The 15,573-nt window shown below is 37.6% G+C and overlaps 1 protein-coding gene across 2 annotated transcripts in view; it reads right to left on the bottom strand.

Moving 5' to 3' along the window:
* Positions 1-15,573, bottom strand: part of C5 (complement C5) — a 99,493-nt gene that overhangs the window by 67,871 nt on the left and 16,049 nt on the right. For both annotated transcript variants that reach the window (XM_008055730.1, XM_021711222.1), the window contains exons 4-10: positions 13,468-13,538; positions 10,752-10,843; positions 8,093-8,175; positions 5,819-5,909; positions 4,119-4,233; positions 2,386-2,512; positions 265-380 (exon numbers count right to left, since the gene is read on the bottom strand). In XM_008055730.1, the coding sequence (XP_008053921.1) occupies positions 265-380; positions 2,386-2,512; positions 4,119-4,233; positions 5,819-5,909; positions 8,093-8,175; positions 10,752-10,843; positions 13,468-13,538 (695 nt within the window). The remainder of the gene's footprint in view (positions 1-264; positions 381-2,385; positions 2,513-4,118; positions 4,234-5,818; positions 5,910-8,092; positions 8,176-10,751; positions 10,844-13,467; positions 13,539-15,573) is intronic.

Raw genomic sequence — 15,573 nt, 5'->3', positions numbered from 1 at the left:
AGGTGTAGAGTTTTATTTACACATCATTTAATGCAATGCTCACCCAACACAAGGCTATGTTGCCCTAACTGTTGAGGCCACTCCCAAGGTTACAGCTGGCTGGCAGTTTCTCACCCTGTCTGTATCCATAGGAGAGGCAGGTTTTACAGAATGAGATCCCTCTGTGACTTATCACTCCAGCATCCTTCTCCCGTTTGCCACCCACGTGCTTTCCATAAACAGAAAAAAGATAATCATATTCAGTAGGGTCCCCCCGCCATCTACCTTGATAGAATATGGAATCCCAGGCTTCAAGAAAAGAGGAGTAGCAACCAAATTCAGTTTGTAGGGAGAAAGGACATATTTGATGCCAGGTATTTCTGCCTCTTCAGAAAATCCACCTAAGGAAATGATAAGCATCATGCTGACATTTTTTAGAATTATCATAACCTGTATGGATGTCTATTTGGTCTCTGTATGCCTCCACAGACTTAATCATTCACTCACTCCATTCCTGCACTCATCCATTTACCTATAGTAAGTAGGACATGGTTCAGAGGGCCAGCACAGAGAAGAGTTTAGACCTCTGGAGTTGCCTTGCAGAAGTAGAGCTATACACTGGAGACTGGACTGTGGGGAAATGCGAGGAAAGAGCACCACTTTTCTTGAACTGAATATGTTCAAGGGATTGAGGAGAAAAGGAAAGGGTAGTTCACAAGCGGAGCCTTACAGGGTTCATAGAGCTCAGAGATATGAAGAGAAATGGAGAAGAATCAGAAAATGAGAGCCCGATGTAGAAAGAACTCTGAGGGTCTACTCAAAAGAGCACAGTAGTATTACCCTCTAGGTAAAAAATTAAATTGAACTTTTTTCTTTCTTTCTCTTATTTTTATTTTTTGAGACAGTGTCTCGCAATTGCCCAGGCTGCACTTGAACTCCTGGCCTCCCAAAGTGCTGGGATTACAAGCATGAGCTACTGCACTAGGCCGATTTTTGCAACTGTTCAGTTAAAATATATATCCCAGTGGTGGCTCCAAAATGTTAGGTCAGATGACCAGGGTGGGGTTGTGTAATCCTGTGCCACATGAAAGCTGCAAAGAATTACACAGCATTTAGACTGGAAAAATATAATTTATTTAGAAAGCAAAGTAGAGAAAAGAGAGAGAAGATTCACCTCCTCAAGGTAGGAGAGGGGGTCAAAGCTTAAGAAAACATAGCCTGGCCATAGCTCAAAGATCACATGACCAGACCATAGCTTAGCCAAACACTAACAAATGGAGAGAGAGAGAGAGAGAGAGAGAGAGAGACTCACTTCCCCAAGGCAGGGGAAGGGGCCAGAGCCAAGAAAAATGGCGGCCATAACTGAAAGAGCCACAGGGACACACCAGAGTTTAGTAAAGCAATGGCTAAGTTAAGCTATTAAGAATAACATGAAATGCTAGCATCCCCAAACTCCTTTCCAATATTACATCCCAAGTAGCCAATGTAGCTTTCCTGTAATTCAGCCAAACTGGATGAGCTGCTGTCCTCAAAATCAAGATTCACACGTTACCCTTCCTGGCCTACGCTTTCCATGGAGGGTGAACGCTTACCCTGTCTACCATCCCTGTCTCAAAACCCTACTTATCCTTCAAGACGGATCATCTTCACTGCACTGTTCTTGGTTGTTCAACAATCATCTAGAAGCTCACCTTCCTCTGAAGGTCAATAGCATTAAGTTCTTTGCTTAGAATACATATGGAATTCTTTCTTGTAACAGAGTTTGTGGTTTGCTGTCTTATACCAGATGCTAGTTTGTAAACTATTTGAGTGCTGGGATTATACACCAATCATATTCTCAGGCCTGCATGTTTAGCAACACTCTTTAAATATCTCATAAACATTGCTTAAACTGAATTTATTTGAAATAAGTTGAGGAAAAAATAAAAGAAAGAAAGAAATATTAAAATAAGATTGAAAACTTTAAGTTCTAGGAAGCACTTAGTTAAACTCTGCCATCGTACAGAGACGGAGACCAAAACAATGATAATAGTAAGACCCTTCATTTGTATAGAGCTTATTAAAGATTTTTAAACACATAACCTCATTTTGGTTTTGGTTCTCACCAGAGGAGAGCACTAGGGTGCCAAGTGTTCAAACCAGATAGCTAGCAGAGCCATTTTGTATATAAATTGGGTGGTGTTATTTTTGCAGCTGAAGGACTAGGGACCCCATCTTGCCCAGTGACTACAGAGAGACAGAGCTCTATTGTCTTTTTATAAAGATATACAAATCTACATTTTATAATAATGTTAAACGTAAAATTTAACTATAAAATAAAATACGAAATAATGATAGAAATTATTTATACCTTTATATTCTAATTATTTCCCAAAAGAAAGTACACAACACACACAATTTATTTACCTGTAGCCTCTATGACATTTACAGCAATATAAAGGTACTTGTTGTTTAAATCTTCTAGACCGTTATAGGACAGTTCTTTCACCGCTGTTTCAGAATCAAATGTGACTCGTGCAATTCCATTTGTCAACTTTTGAAAAGGGAAAAACGGAAGAGTTATTTTAGAGAGGAGCTTATAAGAAAAAATTAGCAAAATCTGCTTTTGCTAGCTTCTAAATTAAAGGCAAATGTCAGAGGAATGGTTTAGCACTACCACTAAAGTGAATAACTGAGTCCACAGTTAAGCCTGAAATGCTATTTTCCAATTTATTTGTACAAAACTATAGATGCAGAAGTGTCTTTGAACATCACATGGTCCTACAGGTCTTTTTGGTACCAGCTGACAAACATGCCTTATTCTGATTCCTGAGTCATCATTCATTTTTCTGGGACTCTTAGCTTACTTCTGCCCTTAACTGAGAGTTTGCTGGATTTTATAACCTTTAATTTGTACTTCACGGCTCACAAATTTAAAAATAAATTTACAAGAACACAATGGGCAAAGGGCTATGGAGTTAAGTCATATGTAGTATTTAATTTTTAACACACCAGTAAAATAAATGCTGCCCTATTTTTCCTTCTAAAATTGAATGACTTGAGGCCAAGCATTTTTGTCTTATTTAGCTTCAAATCTCAGTGTCTAGCTTAGAAAATTGCATTTCCAAAAGTTATTTAATTTTTGTCTGGAATAATTATGTAAGTAAGTCTTTTGAAAAAGCAGAGGCTAAATAACTGATAGTGCAAAACATATGAATATGCAACAGCGAGCAAAAATGGCATAAACTCATGTCACCTGTGATATAACGTCCAGAATGCTGAATAAGGGAAAAGGGGGTGAGGGCTCTAATCTCAGTTCCAGCAACCACTAGCTCTTAACTATAGACAAATAACTTCACAAATATTTATAGAGCACTTACTCTTTGCAAGAAATGTTGCTGTCTCTGGGCATATAATGGGAATTATTCAGACCCACAAAGAGTTTGATGATAGATAAGTAAATAAAGCATTCCAGTAAAGAAAGGTTTCTCAACCTCAGCATTACTGACATTTCAGACAGGATCATTTTTGTTGTAGGGGCCTGCTCTGTGCAATGTAGGAGTTTAGCAGCATCCCTGGCCTCTGCCCACTATAGGCCAGAAGTCACACGTCTCTGGACCTTGCCAAATGTTCTCTTGGGGGTAAAAATCATCCCTGGTTGAGAACCACTGCAATAAACCATGAAAAATGATTCAATCAGAGAGGCTCAGGCCTAAGGACATATAGCGGGAACGGGAGTCAAAGAGGTTTCCCAGAGAAAGGGAGTCAATGCTGAAACTTGAAGAATGAGAAGAGAGTAACCAGACAAAGAAGGGGTAGGAGAGGACAAAGGGAAGGAGCATTCCCAAGCAGAAAGAACAGCATTGCAAAGACCTGGAGGCAGGAGTGACTGTGGTAAGTTAGGAAAAGTGGAGTGATTGATAAAAGGGGGGAGGAGGAAGTGGCAGGAGATCAGCTGGCAAAGAGGCTGACGCCAAGGAAAGTGGTCATTACACCAAGAGCAAGAGGAAGCCAACAGAGGATCTTAAGCCGATCTCAACTTCCACACCTATATAAGTGAACTAGATGGACTTGAACTAGACGGTTTTGAGCTAATTTTCCATCTCTCACATCCTAACGTATCCCTAGGTATGAGTGAATGTGTCTTCCACACGTCTTACCAATGTGTTTTGCATTGCTTTTTGCATCATTTCTTTTTGATCATCTTTTAAGTCTTCTTTAATTCCAAAAAAGATATAAACGTCAGCCTCACTGACTACTTTATTATAAAAATATCTGTAAAACAATAGCATAAATTGTTTTGCTAGCATGGTTACAATAATAAGATTCTGATCAAATATAACAATCCGAAATTACGTAAAGCACTTGATATACTTTAAAAAGCCTTGCATGCACTATCACATTTCATCCTCATAAAGTCATAATAATAAAGCTTGAGTATGGATTTTTATTACTATGTGCTATAGATTTAAGAAAAGATCCTGGGGAGATCAAAAGACTCATATCCTGAGCCCCTTCCTATAGGCCACATTATTCCTGTGGTAATTTTCATGTCAATGGGTACCTAGTCTCTATTTTCTTTTATGTCTTTAAAAGGTACATGTTCAATCTCACTGTTGTATGAGATAAATCCTCTTTTTAAAAAATTCAAACTATATTGCTTTCTACATTAGCAAGTAATACTGCAGCAAGAACTAAGTTTTCTTATTCATGATTTGAGCAAATGAATCGTCTCCATTCCAAGAAGTCAGTTTCTATCATTTACTCTCAAGTGAGCCTTTTATGCTGGTTTAGACTAAGTGACAAGCACTTTATTTTCAGAATAAATTCTAATTAGAGAGGCAGTAGAGAGTAGCATTTGAGGCAGAGACTCTGGAACCATATGGGCTGTGCAACTTACTATGTGATATTGAGCAAATTGTTTAGCATTTATGTACCTCAGTTTTTAACTTGTATCATGGAAATAGTCATAGTATCTACGTCAGAGTTGTTTAAAATTTAAACATGTTAATATATGCTAAGAAAAGTGTCTGGCACATAGAGTTACAAAAATTGGTTATTCATAACTATGTTAAATTGCCATTTTCCCATGACATAAGCTTGCAAAACTAATTCCAATTAGTTCACGGTCTTTGCAGCTCCTTGCAAACACAGGGTATCGGAAGAGTCTACTTTCTCTGGGCTGACTTTGTAACTTGGTTTGGACAAAACAATGTGGTAGAAGAAATGGTGTGCCACTACCCACCCTAGGTCTCAAGACTTTTATGCTTCTGTTTCCTCTCTCTTTGAGCATGTCTGCTGCTACAGGCTAGCCTGCCAGATGATGAGAGAAACACATGGTCCAGTCACACTTTTAACCCCAGCCAACTGCCAGACCCGTGAATAAGACCATCCTAGGCCAGCCAGCCCCCAGCTGACCTGCCAATTGACTGCAGGTACATGGGCAAGCCCAGCTGACATCAGCCTGGCTCAGCAGAACTGCCCAACTGACTCGTAAATGGTTGTGGTTTCAAGGCCCTGGATCAAACTTTGAAGCGTTAGCTGGCTGACTAAGTCTTAAAAAAGACAAGAAGTAAAGGCTTCATATCTCAGTTCCAATACCCTAAGTCCTGCTGGTTTCTAAACATATATACTAAGCTGAAATCTTTTAGACATTTGTTGCTGGTGAATAACCAACAAAGCTAAAATCAGAATAAACAAATAAACGATCTGCATGATGTTTTCTCAGACAGTCAGACCCAAAGTCATGGCAGACTTTGCTAAGAAGTCACAGGTCTCATGGTGAGCAATTATCTTTGACCAGAGTTGGCACTCAATTTAGCTAGTTAATCTGGAAAAAAACAAAAACCACCTTTCTTACCTTGCTTTTATAGTAATTTCAAAATTCTTAAAGTCTTTATAACCAATGAAATTACTTTCTGGTTCTATTGAGACCGAAAAATGTGGCAGAACTGAAAATGAAAACAAAGAGGCAATATTACCATTTAGATTAGAGTAGCCTTTAAAACCTAGCAAGCTGTACCTTCTGGTATCTTTGGACAAGCTATAACACCAACATAATGTCCACTTTATCATCATCACCACCATTATCATCATCAACCACAGTATCTCTGGGGAGCCTTCCCACTCCACAAATCGGAGGTCAATCCGGCACTTTGCTGCTATTTTGATTATAACATTTATTGTGGGCAATAGATTATTTCCTCCACTAGAGTGTGGAATTCTTGGAAACAAACAAACAAAAAAATATTTTCTATTCACCTTTGTATATCTCCCAACTTTTCAATAAAGGAGTAACATGATGAGATTTGCATTTCAAGATTGTTTTGGCTAATACCAAGTAAGATAGCTTGGAAGCATGAAACACAGACTAGGAAGCTTTTGCGGTAGTCCGGGAAGGAGCCTGGTGATGAATTGATGAGGGCGATTACAGATTGCAAGAAGTGGTGAATTCTAGATATGAAGCAAACACACTGGGAGGAAGGGAGATTGTTTAGGATTATATGATACAAGGAGCCTATACATCTTTAAGGTTGAGTTTCTTTTTTTTTTCCTAGACACATCACTTTTTATTTTTATAAAGCATGCTAATGCCATCAAAGAATTTGTAATAAACATGGATAGCTGAAAAAAATTAAAAAGCTAGTAACACACTGTTATATATAATGTGTGTTCAATTATATTAAAATATAAATATATAACAAGATTGAAATAAGATGCTAGAATGTTAACAAAAAATTTTTTCTGTGTAATAACATTACTGTTTTTATTTTTATTTTGAATTTTTTGGGATATAAGCTATATATTAGATAATATCCTTGAATCAGTGTTAGATTTCTCAGGTGTGATAATGGTATTATGGCTGAATAGGAGAATGTTCTTATTAGAAAATACATGCCTGAAATTTACTTTCAAATGGCTTTTTTGTTACTGACTTTAATTTTTTTCTTCAACTTTTTAATTGGGATAAAATATACATAACATAAAATGTATCATCTTAACCATTTTTAGTGTATTAAATACATTAATAATGTTGAGCAACCATTACCACATCCATCTTTATAACTCTTCATCTTATAATACTGAAATGCTATCCCCATTATGAGTTTCATTTTGACAAATTTTTTTGGTGACTGTTTTTTTTTTTAGTTTGAGTCACTCTGTCACCTAGGCTGGAGTGCAGTGGCACGCTCATGGCCACCGCAGCCTTGACCTGCTGGGCTGAGGGTGATTCTTCCGCCTCAGCCTTCCAAGTAGCTGGAACTACAGGTGCGTGCTACCATGCCTGGCTAATATTTTGATTTATTATAGAGATGAGGTCTCGCCAAGTTGCTCAGGCTGGTCTCGAACCCATGGGCTCAGGCAATCCTCTCACCTCGGTCTCCCAAAGTGCTGTGATTATAGGCGTAAGCCACCACACTGGCCTGTTATCGCTGTTCATTGTTAAAATTCGTATAAGTATTTACTCTTCTCCATATTATTATGAGTCTTTTGAGGGAATACAAAATGGTTTCAAGCAGAAGAAAGTTAAATTTGACAACAGAGCACATAAATGCTCTAGTAAACTACTACAAGAAATGAAAAAATCAAGCTATTTATATGTTATTAACCCATTCATATTATTGGTTTCAAGACAAGACTATGCTAAATATTCAAATCAATATATTAGGGATTTGTGAGCCAGAACAAAAAATAGTGTTGGAGTAGGGGTAAGGAAACCCAACTTTGTCTTTGTTCTTTCACTAATTGGTTATAAGACTTGAGAAAAACATTTGTTGGTCTTACTGGGTCCTATTCATCTCATCTCTGTTTAAGTTTTTCCTAATAATAATCACAATTCTAGAAAGGACCTTAAAGAGTCAAGCTTTTCAGGCGACTAGATATCTTCCAGCACTATGATGAGAAACACAAGTCCAGAGAAGTTGGTCTGCTCTCTCAAGGTTAACAAGGACATGCTAGAACTAGAAACTGGGCATTGGAACAACCACCCCCAACCCCCAGCCAGTACTTCTAACCATGCCACCAAGCTGCCTATCTTCATTTGAAAATAATTTTGCATTATACACATTAATAAAAAGAATTATTGCAAGCACACTAACTTTTAATAGATAAACTTTTAAGTGTCAGAAATTACCATATTCTTTAATTTCAAAATATGTAGTTCCAGTGGTTGAAAAGTCCTCTTTATATTTAGCTCGGATGGTCCACATACCATATCTGTGGAAGCAAAATATTTAAAATTAAAGACATCATTAAATATTTTTAATTCATCCAGACGGGATCTAATTTTTTGGTTTTGGTGTTTTTTTTTTTGAGTTGGAGTCTCACTCAGTCTCCCAGGTGGGAGTACAGTGGCACGCTCACTGACCACCCCAGCCTCAACCTGCTGGGCTCAGGTGATCCTTCCGCCTCAGCCTTCCAACTAGCTGGAACTACAGGCGCACACTACCATGCTCGGCTAATTTTTTTGATTTGTTGTAGAGACGAGGTCTCGTCAAGTTGCCCAGGTTTGTCTCGAACCCACGACCTCAGGCAATCCACTCGTTCCGGCCTCCCAAAGTGCTGGGATTATAGACTGAACCACCAAGACCAGCCAAGATTCCTGTTTTAAAGGTATATATGTATATAACCTAAGTAAAATATTTTGTGACATATTTTCAAGCAATAAATAGAAATAATTGAGCATTTTTAGGATAATAGAAATTGTTTAGTAATTAGTTATTTCATATATTGAGTTATTTTTCCAGGCATTTTATTTTAATATAGTCATTAACTTTGATTTGAGAGCTTATGATTTCTGAGACTTTATTTAATCCCAGAGCTTAATTATGTTAACATAATACTAACACCACAATATAGTAGAAAATCCATAATGATGTCTCTAGACACATGTAATAAAAGTCAAGCCTATCTGAATGATAAATTTCATACCTCCCATGAATGAAATTATGGTTGGAGAAAAAGTATGGTTTGTTTAAAGAGGAAAATGACCTGAATTTAATTAGCAACCTTCGTTCAAAAAATATACTGAGCGTGGATTAAGCATTGGAGATAAAAAATGAGCAGGAGAGAAGAGCGCCTGCTTTTACAGAGTTCAAAGTCCATGGGTGTTCAAAATCTTGTCTTCCCATTCATGAGCAGGTTTGACTTGGGCAAGCTATGTAACTTCATTTGTGAAATGGGAAAAATAATACCTATTTGCAAGCCAAAAAATATTAATAGTATAATAATTTTTATTATCATCAATTCAACATATATGTCTCAAATGCCTATTATGTGAAGTGCTCGAGATGCAACAGTGTGCCATACATATAGTGCCGTGACCTTAAGGAGTTTATAAAGTAGTGGGGAACTTTAAAAAACCAGTCAATAGCCGGGCTCGGTGGCTCAGCCTGTAATCTTGCGCCTTTGGGAGGCTGAGGTGAGTGGATTGCCTGAGCCCGCGGGTTCGAGACCTGCCTGGGCAGCGAGACCTCATCTCTACAATAAATCAAAAAATCAGCGGGGCGTGGTAGCGCATGCCTGTAATTCCGGCTACTCAGAAGGCTGAGGTGGAAGGATCGCCAGAGCCCAGCAAGTGAGGCTGCGGTGGCCGGGAGCGGCCACTGCACTCCAGTCTGGGCGACTGAGTGAGACTCCAACTCAAAAAAAAAAAAACAAAACAAAAAACAAAAAAAACCCAGTCAATAAATAAATAAATAAATAAAATCTTGAGGTAAATGTCATGAAGAAAATAACAAGATGCTGAGACAGAGAGTAAAAAAAAGTGAGAGATTATATTAGATGGTGCATCCAGGAATAGCTTTATTGTAAAGACAGCGTTTACCCTGTGACCTAAAAACGATAAGAAGGCAGGCTTATAAAGAGCCAGGTGAGGCGCATTGCAACCAGAGGGGACAGCATGTGCAAAGGGACCGAGGTAGGAAAGTTCTGGTCATGATGAACTCTCACGGCTGACACATAATCTGCCATGGGGCAATGGCACAAGATGAAGTTGTAGAAATGATAATAATAACAAAATAATAGGTTTAATTCTGCACTAAGGAGCATGCAGGATTTTTCAAGAAAGTACACAATTAAAAAATTATCCAAATTATTTAAATCCCCAGGTTAAATAAAAATTTTAGAAAATTTTCAGTACAGCAAACTCCCCTTTAAAAGGCAGAGGTAAAGAACAATACAAAGATTTTGCTTTAAAATTGTAGCTGTTTATAGGCACACATACTATTCATCCTGCTCTATTGATTGAAAGCAGGGACTGTGGATTCTTCTTTTCTATTTTGCGTTTTTCACTCCTATTATGATTTGCACATAAATCATAATAGGATTGTGTCCACTAAATATTTACTACATTGACTCCTGTTAAGCTTGTTCTTAAATCCCCTCACGTTAGGCCAAATGGAGGAAGTGGCTCTGAGAACACCTGCCCTCTCGGACTCTGCCTTCTGGTAGTCTATGCAGACAAAAACTGCAGAGGACCATATTTTTGTAACACCCAGAGCAAGGAATGGGACCACACTAGCATTTTAGATTCGATTCCTTGAGAGGCAGGAGTTGATGGTTTTGATAAGAAAAAGCCTGGGGACTGTTTTTGCCTCTTTTTACTTTTATTTCTATATGTAAATAGGGTGAGAGGTGCTGGGAATATTTTTGCCGGAAACATAGCTTAATTTCTGTTTGCATATCCCTTTGTTAACACTAGAGGGCTCCCTTGGACTAGTTATCTGTTTCATAAGCCAAAGTTCCAGAAGTGCTTTTTAGAGGAAAGTTTATTAGCAAATATTTTAACATACTTAGGATTAGGTGGAATCTTGAAGTCAGGAAAAGATATAATTCCAGTGTAATCATTTTCTTCTACTATGTCAACTTCTGATCCTTCCGGATCCTGTGAATAAAAACAAGCACTCAAAGCACAGAAACCACATGAAAAATTTTTTAACCGATTATAGGATCTTTGATCTACAAAACTAGTTACCAACAAATACCTATGCCTTCAAATTAAATATTAAGTATGAAGATCCATTAAATGTTATAGAGTAAATATGGTTCATTTCAGCCACTTCCCTCCCTCTTTATTGAACCTTTCCCATCTCTCCTTATTCTCAACTTTCTATTGTATAACTAAAAAAAGAAGGGTAACAAAATGTAAAGACAAAACAGAATAAAAACCGATGTTTTTAATATACCAAATGTGAACTTAGCAGGCTTTATAAATGGCAAAATCTAATTGTTACATATGTTCATTTGAAGCTTCTAAAATAGACATTATATAAACTGTATTTCTTAGCTAGACATTTTATAAAGGTACAGTATGGACATTCTGAGTTTGATAAAACCCTCAAAATGGTTAAACAGACTGGGCACAGTGGCTCACACCTGCAATCCCAGCATTTTGGGAGGTCAAGGTAGGAGGATTGCTTGAACCAGCCTAGGCAACATAGAGAGACCTCATCTCTACAAAAATAAAAAAAAATTATCCTGGCATGGCAGCACACACCTGTGGTACCAGATACTCAGGAGGCTGAAGTGGAAGGACTGCTTGATCCCAGGAAGTGGAGGCTGTGGTGAGCTGTGATCATGCCACTGTACTCCAGCCTGGGCAATAGAGTAAGACCCCAATTCAAAAAACAAACAAACAAAAGATGGTTAAATATACTCAATAGTTTTCATAAAGCTTCCCCATAAGCTTCATTTTGTGCTTGGGTGAGCACATCATTGAAGTGAGGTTTGACTTTCCTTGGCCTGCACATGGAGGTCCAGTTCAGCCTTAACTCAAAAACTTAAGACTCTTTGCCATGACTGAAATTCATCGTTGGAATTTTAAGATATTTTTTTTTTCTTGAATTACAAATTGTAAAACTTAGAAAAGTCTATTCTGAACAAGAATTACACTTGTAGCTAAGTATTTTCTGGCCATTCTTCATCTCACCATCCATTGTGTACGAGCCATCTAAGATCGTCCTTCTCAAGTACTATTTCAGGACACTTTCTACATATTGACTTCTGCGGCTCTGGGATCAACTTCCTCAATCCTGTCTTTCTGGGGCAGCAGCTCTTAGACGGGATGGTTGACATTCATTCTCTTGTGTGTGTGATGCAGGGATTCTACATCACTCAGGCTGGACAAAGACGTTGGATAATGAGCATATGTCCACACCCTAGTATTCTTTGATTTAAAAAAGGGCTTTTGAGCTGACATTGTCTCTCCTTAATTTTATTTCTGACTTTCTATCAGTCAACAGTTTATTTACTATTCTCATTTTTAATTTCTTCCTGCCCCCATGGCTTAACTGGTGTAGTTTCTTACATGGGATGGTCTTTATCATCATCATCATCATTATTATTATTGTTATTGTTATTATTATCATTTGAGTTAGAGTCTCACTGTGTTGCCCAGGCCACCAAGGCCCCGAACTGCAGGCTCCAGTGATCCTTCTGTTTCAGCCAACCAAGCAGCTGGAACTACAGGCGTGTGCCACCACACTGGGCTAATTTTTTGATTTATTGTAGAGACAAGGTCTTGTCAAGTCGATGAAGCTGGTCTCGAACCCCTGGGCTCAGAAAATCCTCTCACCTCCACCTCCCAAAGTGCTAGGATTACAGGTGTGAGCCACCACACCCAGCCCGTTACTTAAAGAGAACCTATTTCAATTCCGTTCATTAAGACCCCCGCTCAAGATTTCCTTGACCTATTCCATTTCAGAAAAGAATTATATCATCCCTCATCTCAACCTTATTTTATCTTCCCTCTGGGCTCATGTGTTATTTGTCCTATTGTATAACTTGTTTGGCTTATATTCTAAAATGACTTTGTTTTACAGTATCTAATCTTTTGTGCTTGTATTTTGATAACTTTTTTATTTTGGGGTTTTTTGAGTAGCAAAAAAACCTTCCACAGCCTGTAGTGAAGGACCATTACTAATACCACTACTGTTAAAGTGAGCAGTTGTGACTAATTATATTTTATTTCCCCACACAAAATGTTTTAGGTGTATGACACAAACTATAAAGACCATGGGAGTTTAATGCACATCATTTGTGACCTATGTCATGTCTCATAACTGGTTGATAACTGCTGATTTTTGCCTCGTAGTTTAACAAGATTTTTGACCTATGTTAGTATATTAGTCATTAAATTCTAAGTTCCTTAAAAGTAAGTAGTATGGATTATAGTTTTTTATTTTAAATTGTATAAATAAAAAATATTGTAAATGATATACATTCAATTAATTCTTAGTGATTGATGGGTGTTCTTTAAAAAGAAAATCATCAAGGATATACTTAGATGATTTCATTCAAAACTCTTCAAGTTGTTGAAATTTAATTTTTATGAGGGTCTCACATGTCTATTGTAAAAGTGAAAATCTCCAATGCTATTACACATTGCAAATGTTCATGATCATTTATAGAACATTGACTACTTTAGTGTAGTGTGAAGACACAGTTATAGAATAAGACTCTTGTCCTGAAAAAAAGTTAAAGTAATATTTAAATCAATAAAATACTTACTATGAAAGTTAAGACAGCTTCTCTTTTGGCTGGCTTCAAGTCATCATTCAATGAATATACTCTAACCTTTACTGTAAGAATAATTGATATCATCAAGCACTCTGCTAAACACAAGGTTATTTTTCAATTTTTAAAAGTAATCATCCTGAAAAGAGATGCCTTATTAAAAAAACTCAATATACAATCAAAACAGAAAAATTCATATTCAAAAGAAAGAAAAAGTTAGTTTGCAGACATACATTTAAGATTAATTCATTTTTAAAGAGAATCCTCTGTGATTCCTTTAAAGAGATACTTCTCTTAGTGAATTTAAAGTACAGTTCACTTTATTAAAATACATTTACATTCAACTTTTGGGAAGACATCCACATACAAAATTAGTTTCATCTGTCATTACACCATTGTTTATCAAGAGTTTCATAGTAGCAAAATAATGATGTCTACCATATAGGAGCATAATATATTGTCTTATATTAGAGTTGAAGATTTTAACAGAAAATTGGGAGTTTGATTCAGATATTATATACTCTTACACTTATGAAAACCAAAAAAGTCCCAGATTGGCTCTTGCTGCAAAAGGCAGCTTTAAATTGTACAGTTTTGTTATGTTTATTGAGCCAGATCCTACAGTTGTTCTCTCATTGTTAGAAGAATAATGACAGGGGCTTAATAACTGTTTGTTCTCTTCCATTTCTTTCTGTCAGTTAATGGATTCTTTTTAAACAGAAGCATCTGTTTAGTTTTTAACTCACAGCTGTTTGAGACACCTTGATCTAGTTCCTTTCAATGACATAATGAATTTTCTCCAGGATTTTGCTGATGCTCAAATCATTTCATGACCAAAACTTTACCCACATAATAAAATTAGAACTGGTGTCATAAACCCAATATCTTTTAAAAGGTCAGCATTAGGCAAAGCTCTACATGAGAAGCCATGTTAACTCTAGTTTGACTAAGACCACAAGATAAAAACCGTTATGTTCACTAAATTGCTTACTCTCTGCTCTCTCCTGCCCTCACACCTGTGTTCCACCTCAAGTCCGCCCTCCTACCTTGTAAACACACCTGGTCCAGGCCTGAGCACCATTGGGAACCTGCCCAAGGCAGTATGTCACAAAAGGACACTTTGAGCAGTCACTAGTACTCCCAACAAAAGTTGGGAGCACAGGTCCTGAGTTAAAAACCTTGGTTTCATTTCTGCCTCCTCCACTTTCTAATGTGATCCTGAGTGCGATGCCTCAGCCTCCTAAAACTTAGTCACTTCACTGATAAAATAGGAGTACTAGTGACTGCTCACAGTGTCCTTTTGAGAACTAGAGAGGACAAATCTTTTGCACAGCCTGGTACATAATAAGTAATTAACACACGTTCATTATTTTTACTTTATTATTATGATTTCTATGACTGTGATTTGTCTAGTTTTCAACCCAGTTTGTGTTTAGGTTATAAAATTAATCTTGTCTTCACAGTAATGGTGCATTGGAAGCAAGATCAATACAATATTTTGTATCAAAGATATGACATGAATTTAAAAAAATTTTTTTAATGGCTTCCTTATGCCAGGCACTGAGATACAGTAGTGCAACAAATCAGATATAGATGTCTTCTAGTGGAGTGGAGGGGAAAGGCAAACACAATTGTATGTAAAATTCCAGAGATGTGAAGAACCACACAGGACACCTGCCTACGTTTATGAGCACATAGAAGAGGGGGATTTGAAGCAGTCAGGGAGGTCAGGGAAGGTACTCTTTAGAAGGGTTCTGTGACCACACATGAGGGTGGAGTAAGCATTAACAAGGTGAGCCAGGCATGGTGGCTCATGCCTGTAATCCCAACACTTTGGGAGGCTGAGGCAAGAGGATTGCCTGAGTCCAGGGGTTCGAGACCAGCCTGGACAACTTGGGAAGACCTCGTCTCTACAATACATAAAAAAAAAAATTTGTCTGGCACGGTGGTGCGTGCCTGTGGTTCCAGCTGCTTGGAAGACTGAGGTAAAAGGATAGCCTGAGGCCAGCAGGTCTAGGCTGTGGTGGCTGTGAGTATGCTACTGAGCTCCAACCTGGGTGACAGAGTGAGACTCCGACTCAAAAAAAAAAAAAAAAAAAG

Source organism: Carlito syrichta, unplaced genomic scaffold (assembly GCF_000164805.1).
Source record: "Carlito syrichta isolate Samal-C Ts95f unplaced genomic scaffold, Tarsius_syrichta-2.0.1 Scaffold82277, whole genome shotgun sequence".
Taxonomy (NCBI): Eukaryota; Metazoa; Chordata; class Mammalia; order Primates; family Tarsiidae; genus Carlito; species Carlito syrichta.
Note: the sequence above shows the minus strand (reverse complement) of the source record. Positions and strands in the feature narration are given on the sequence as shown.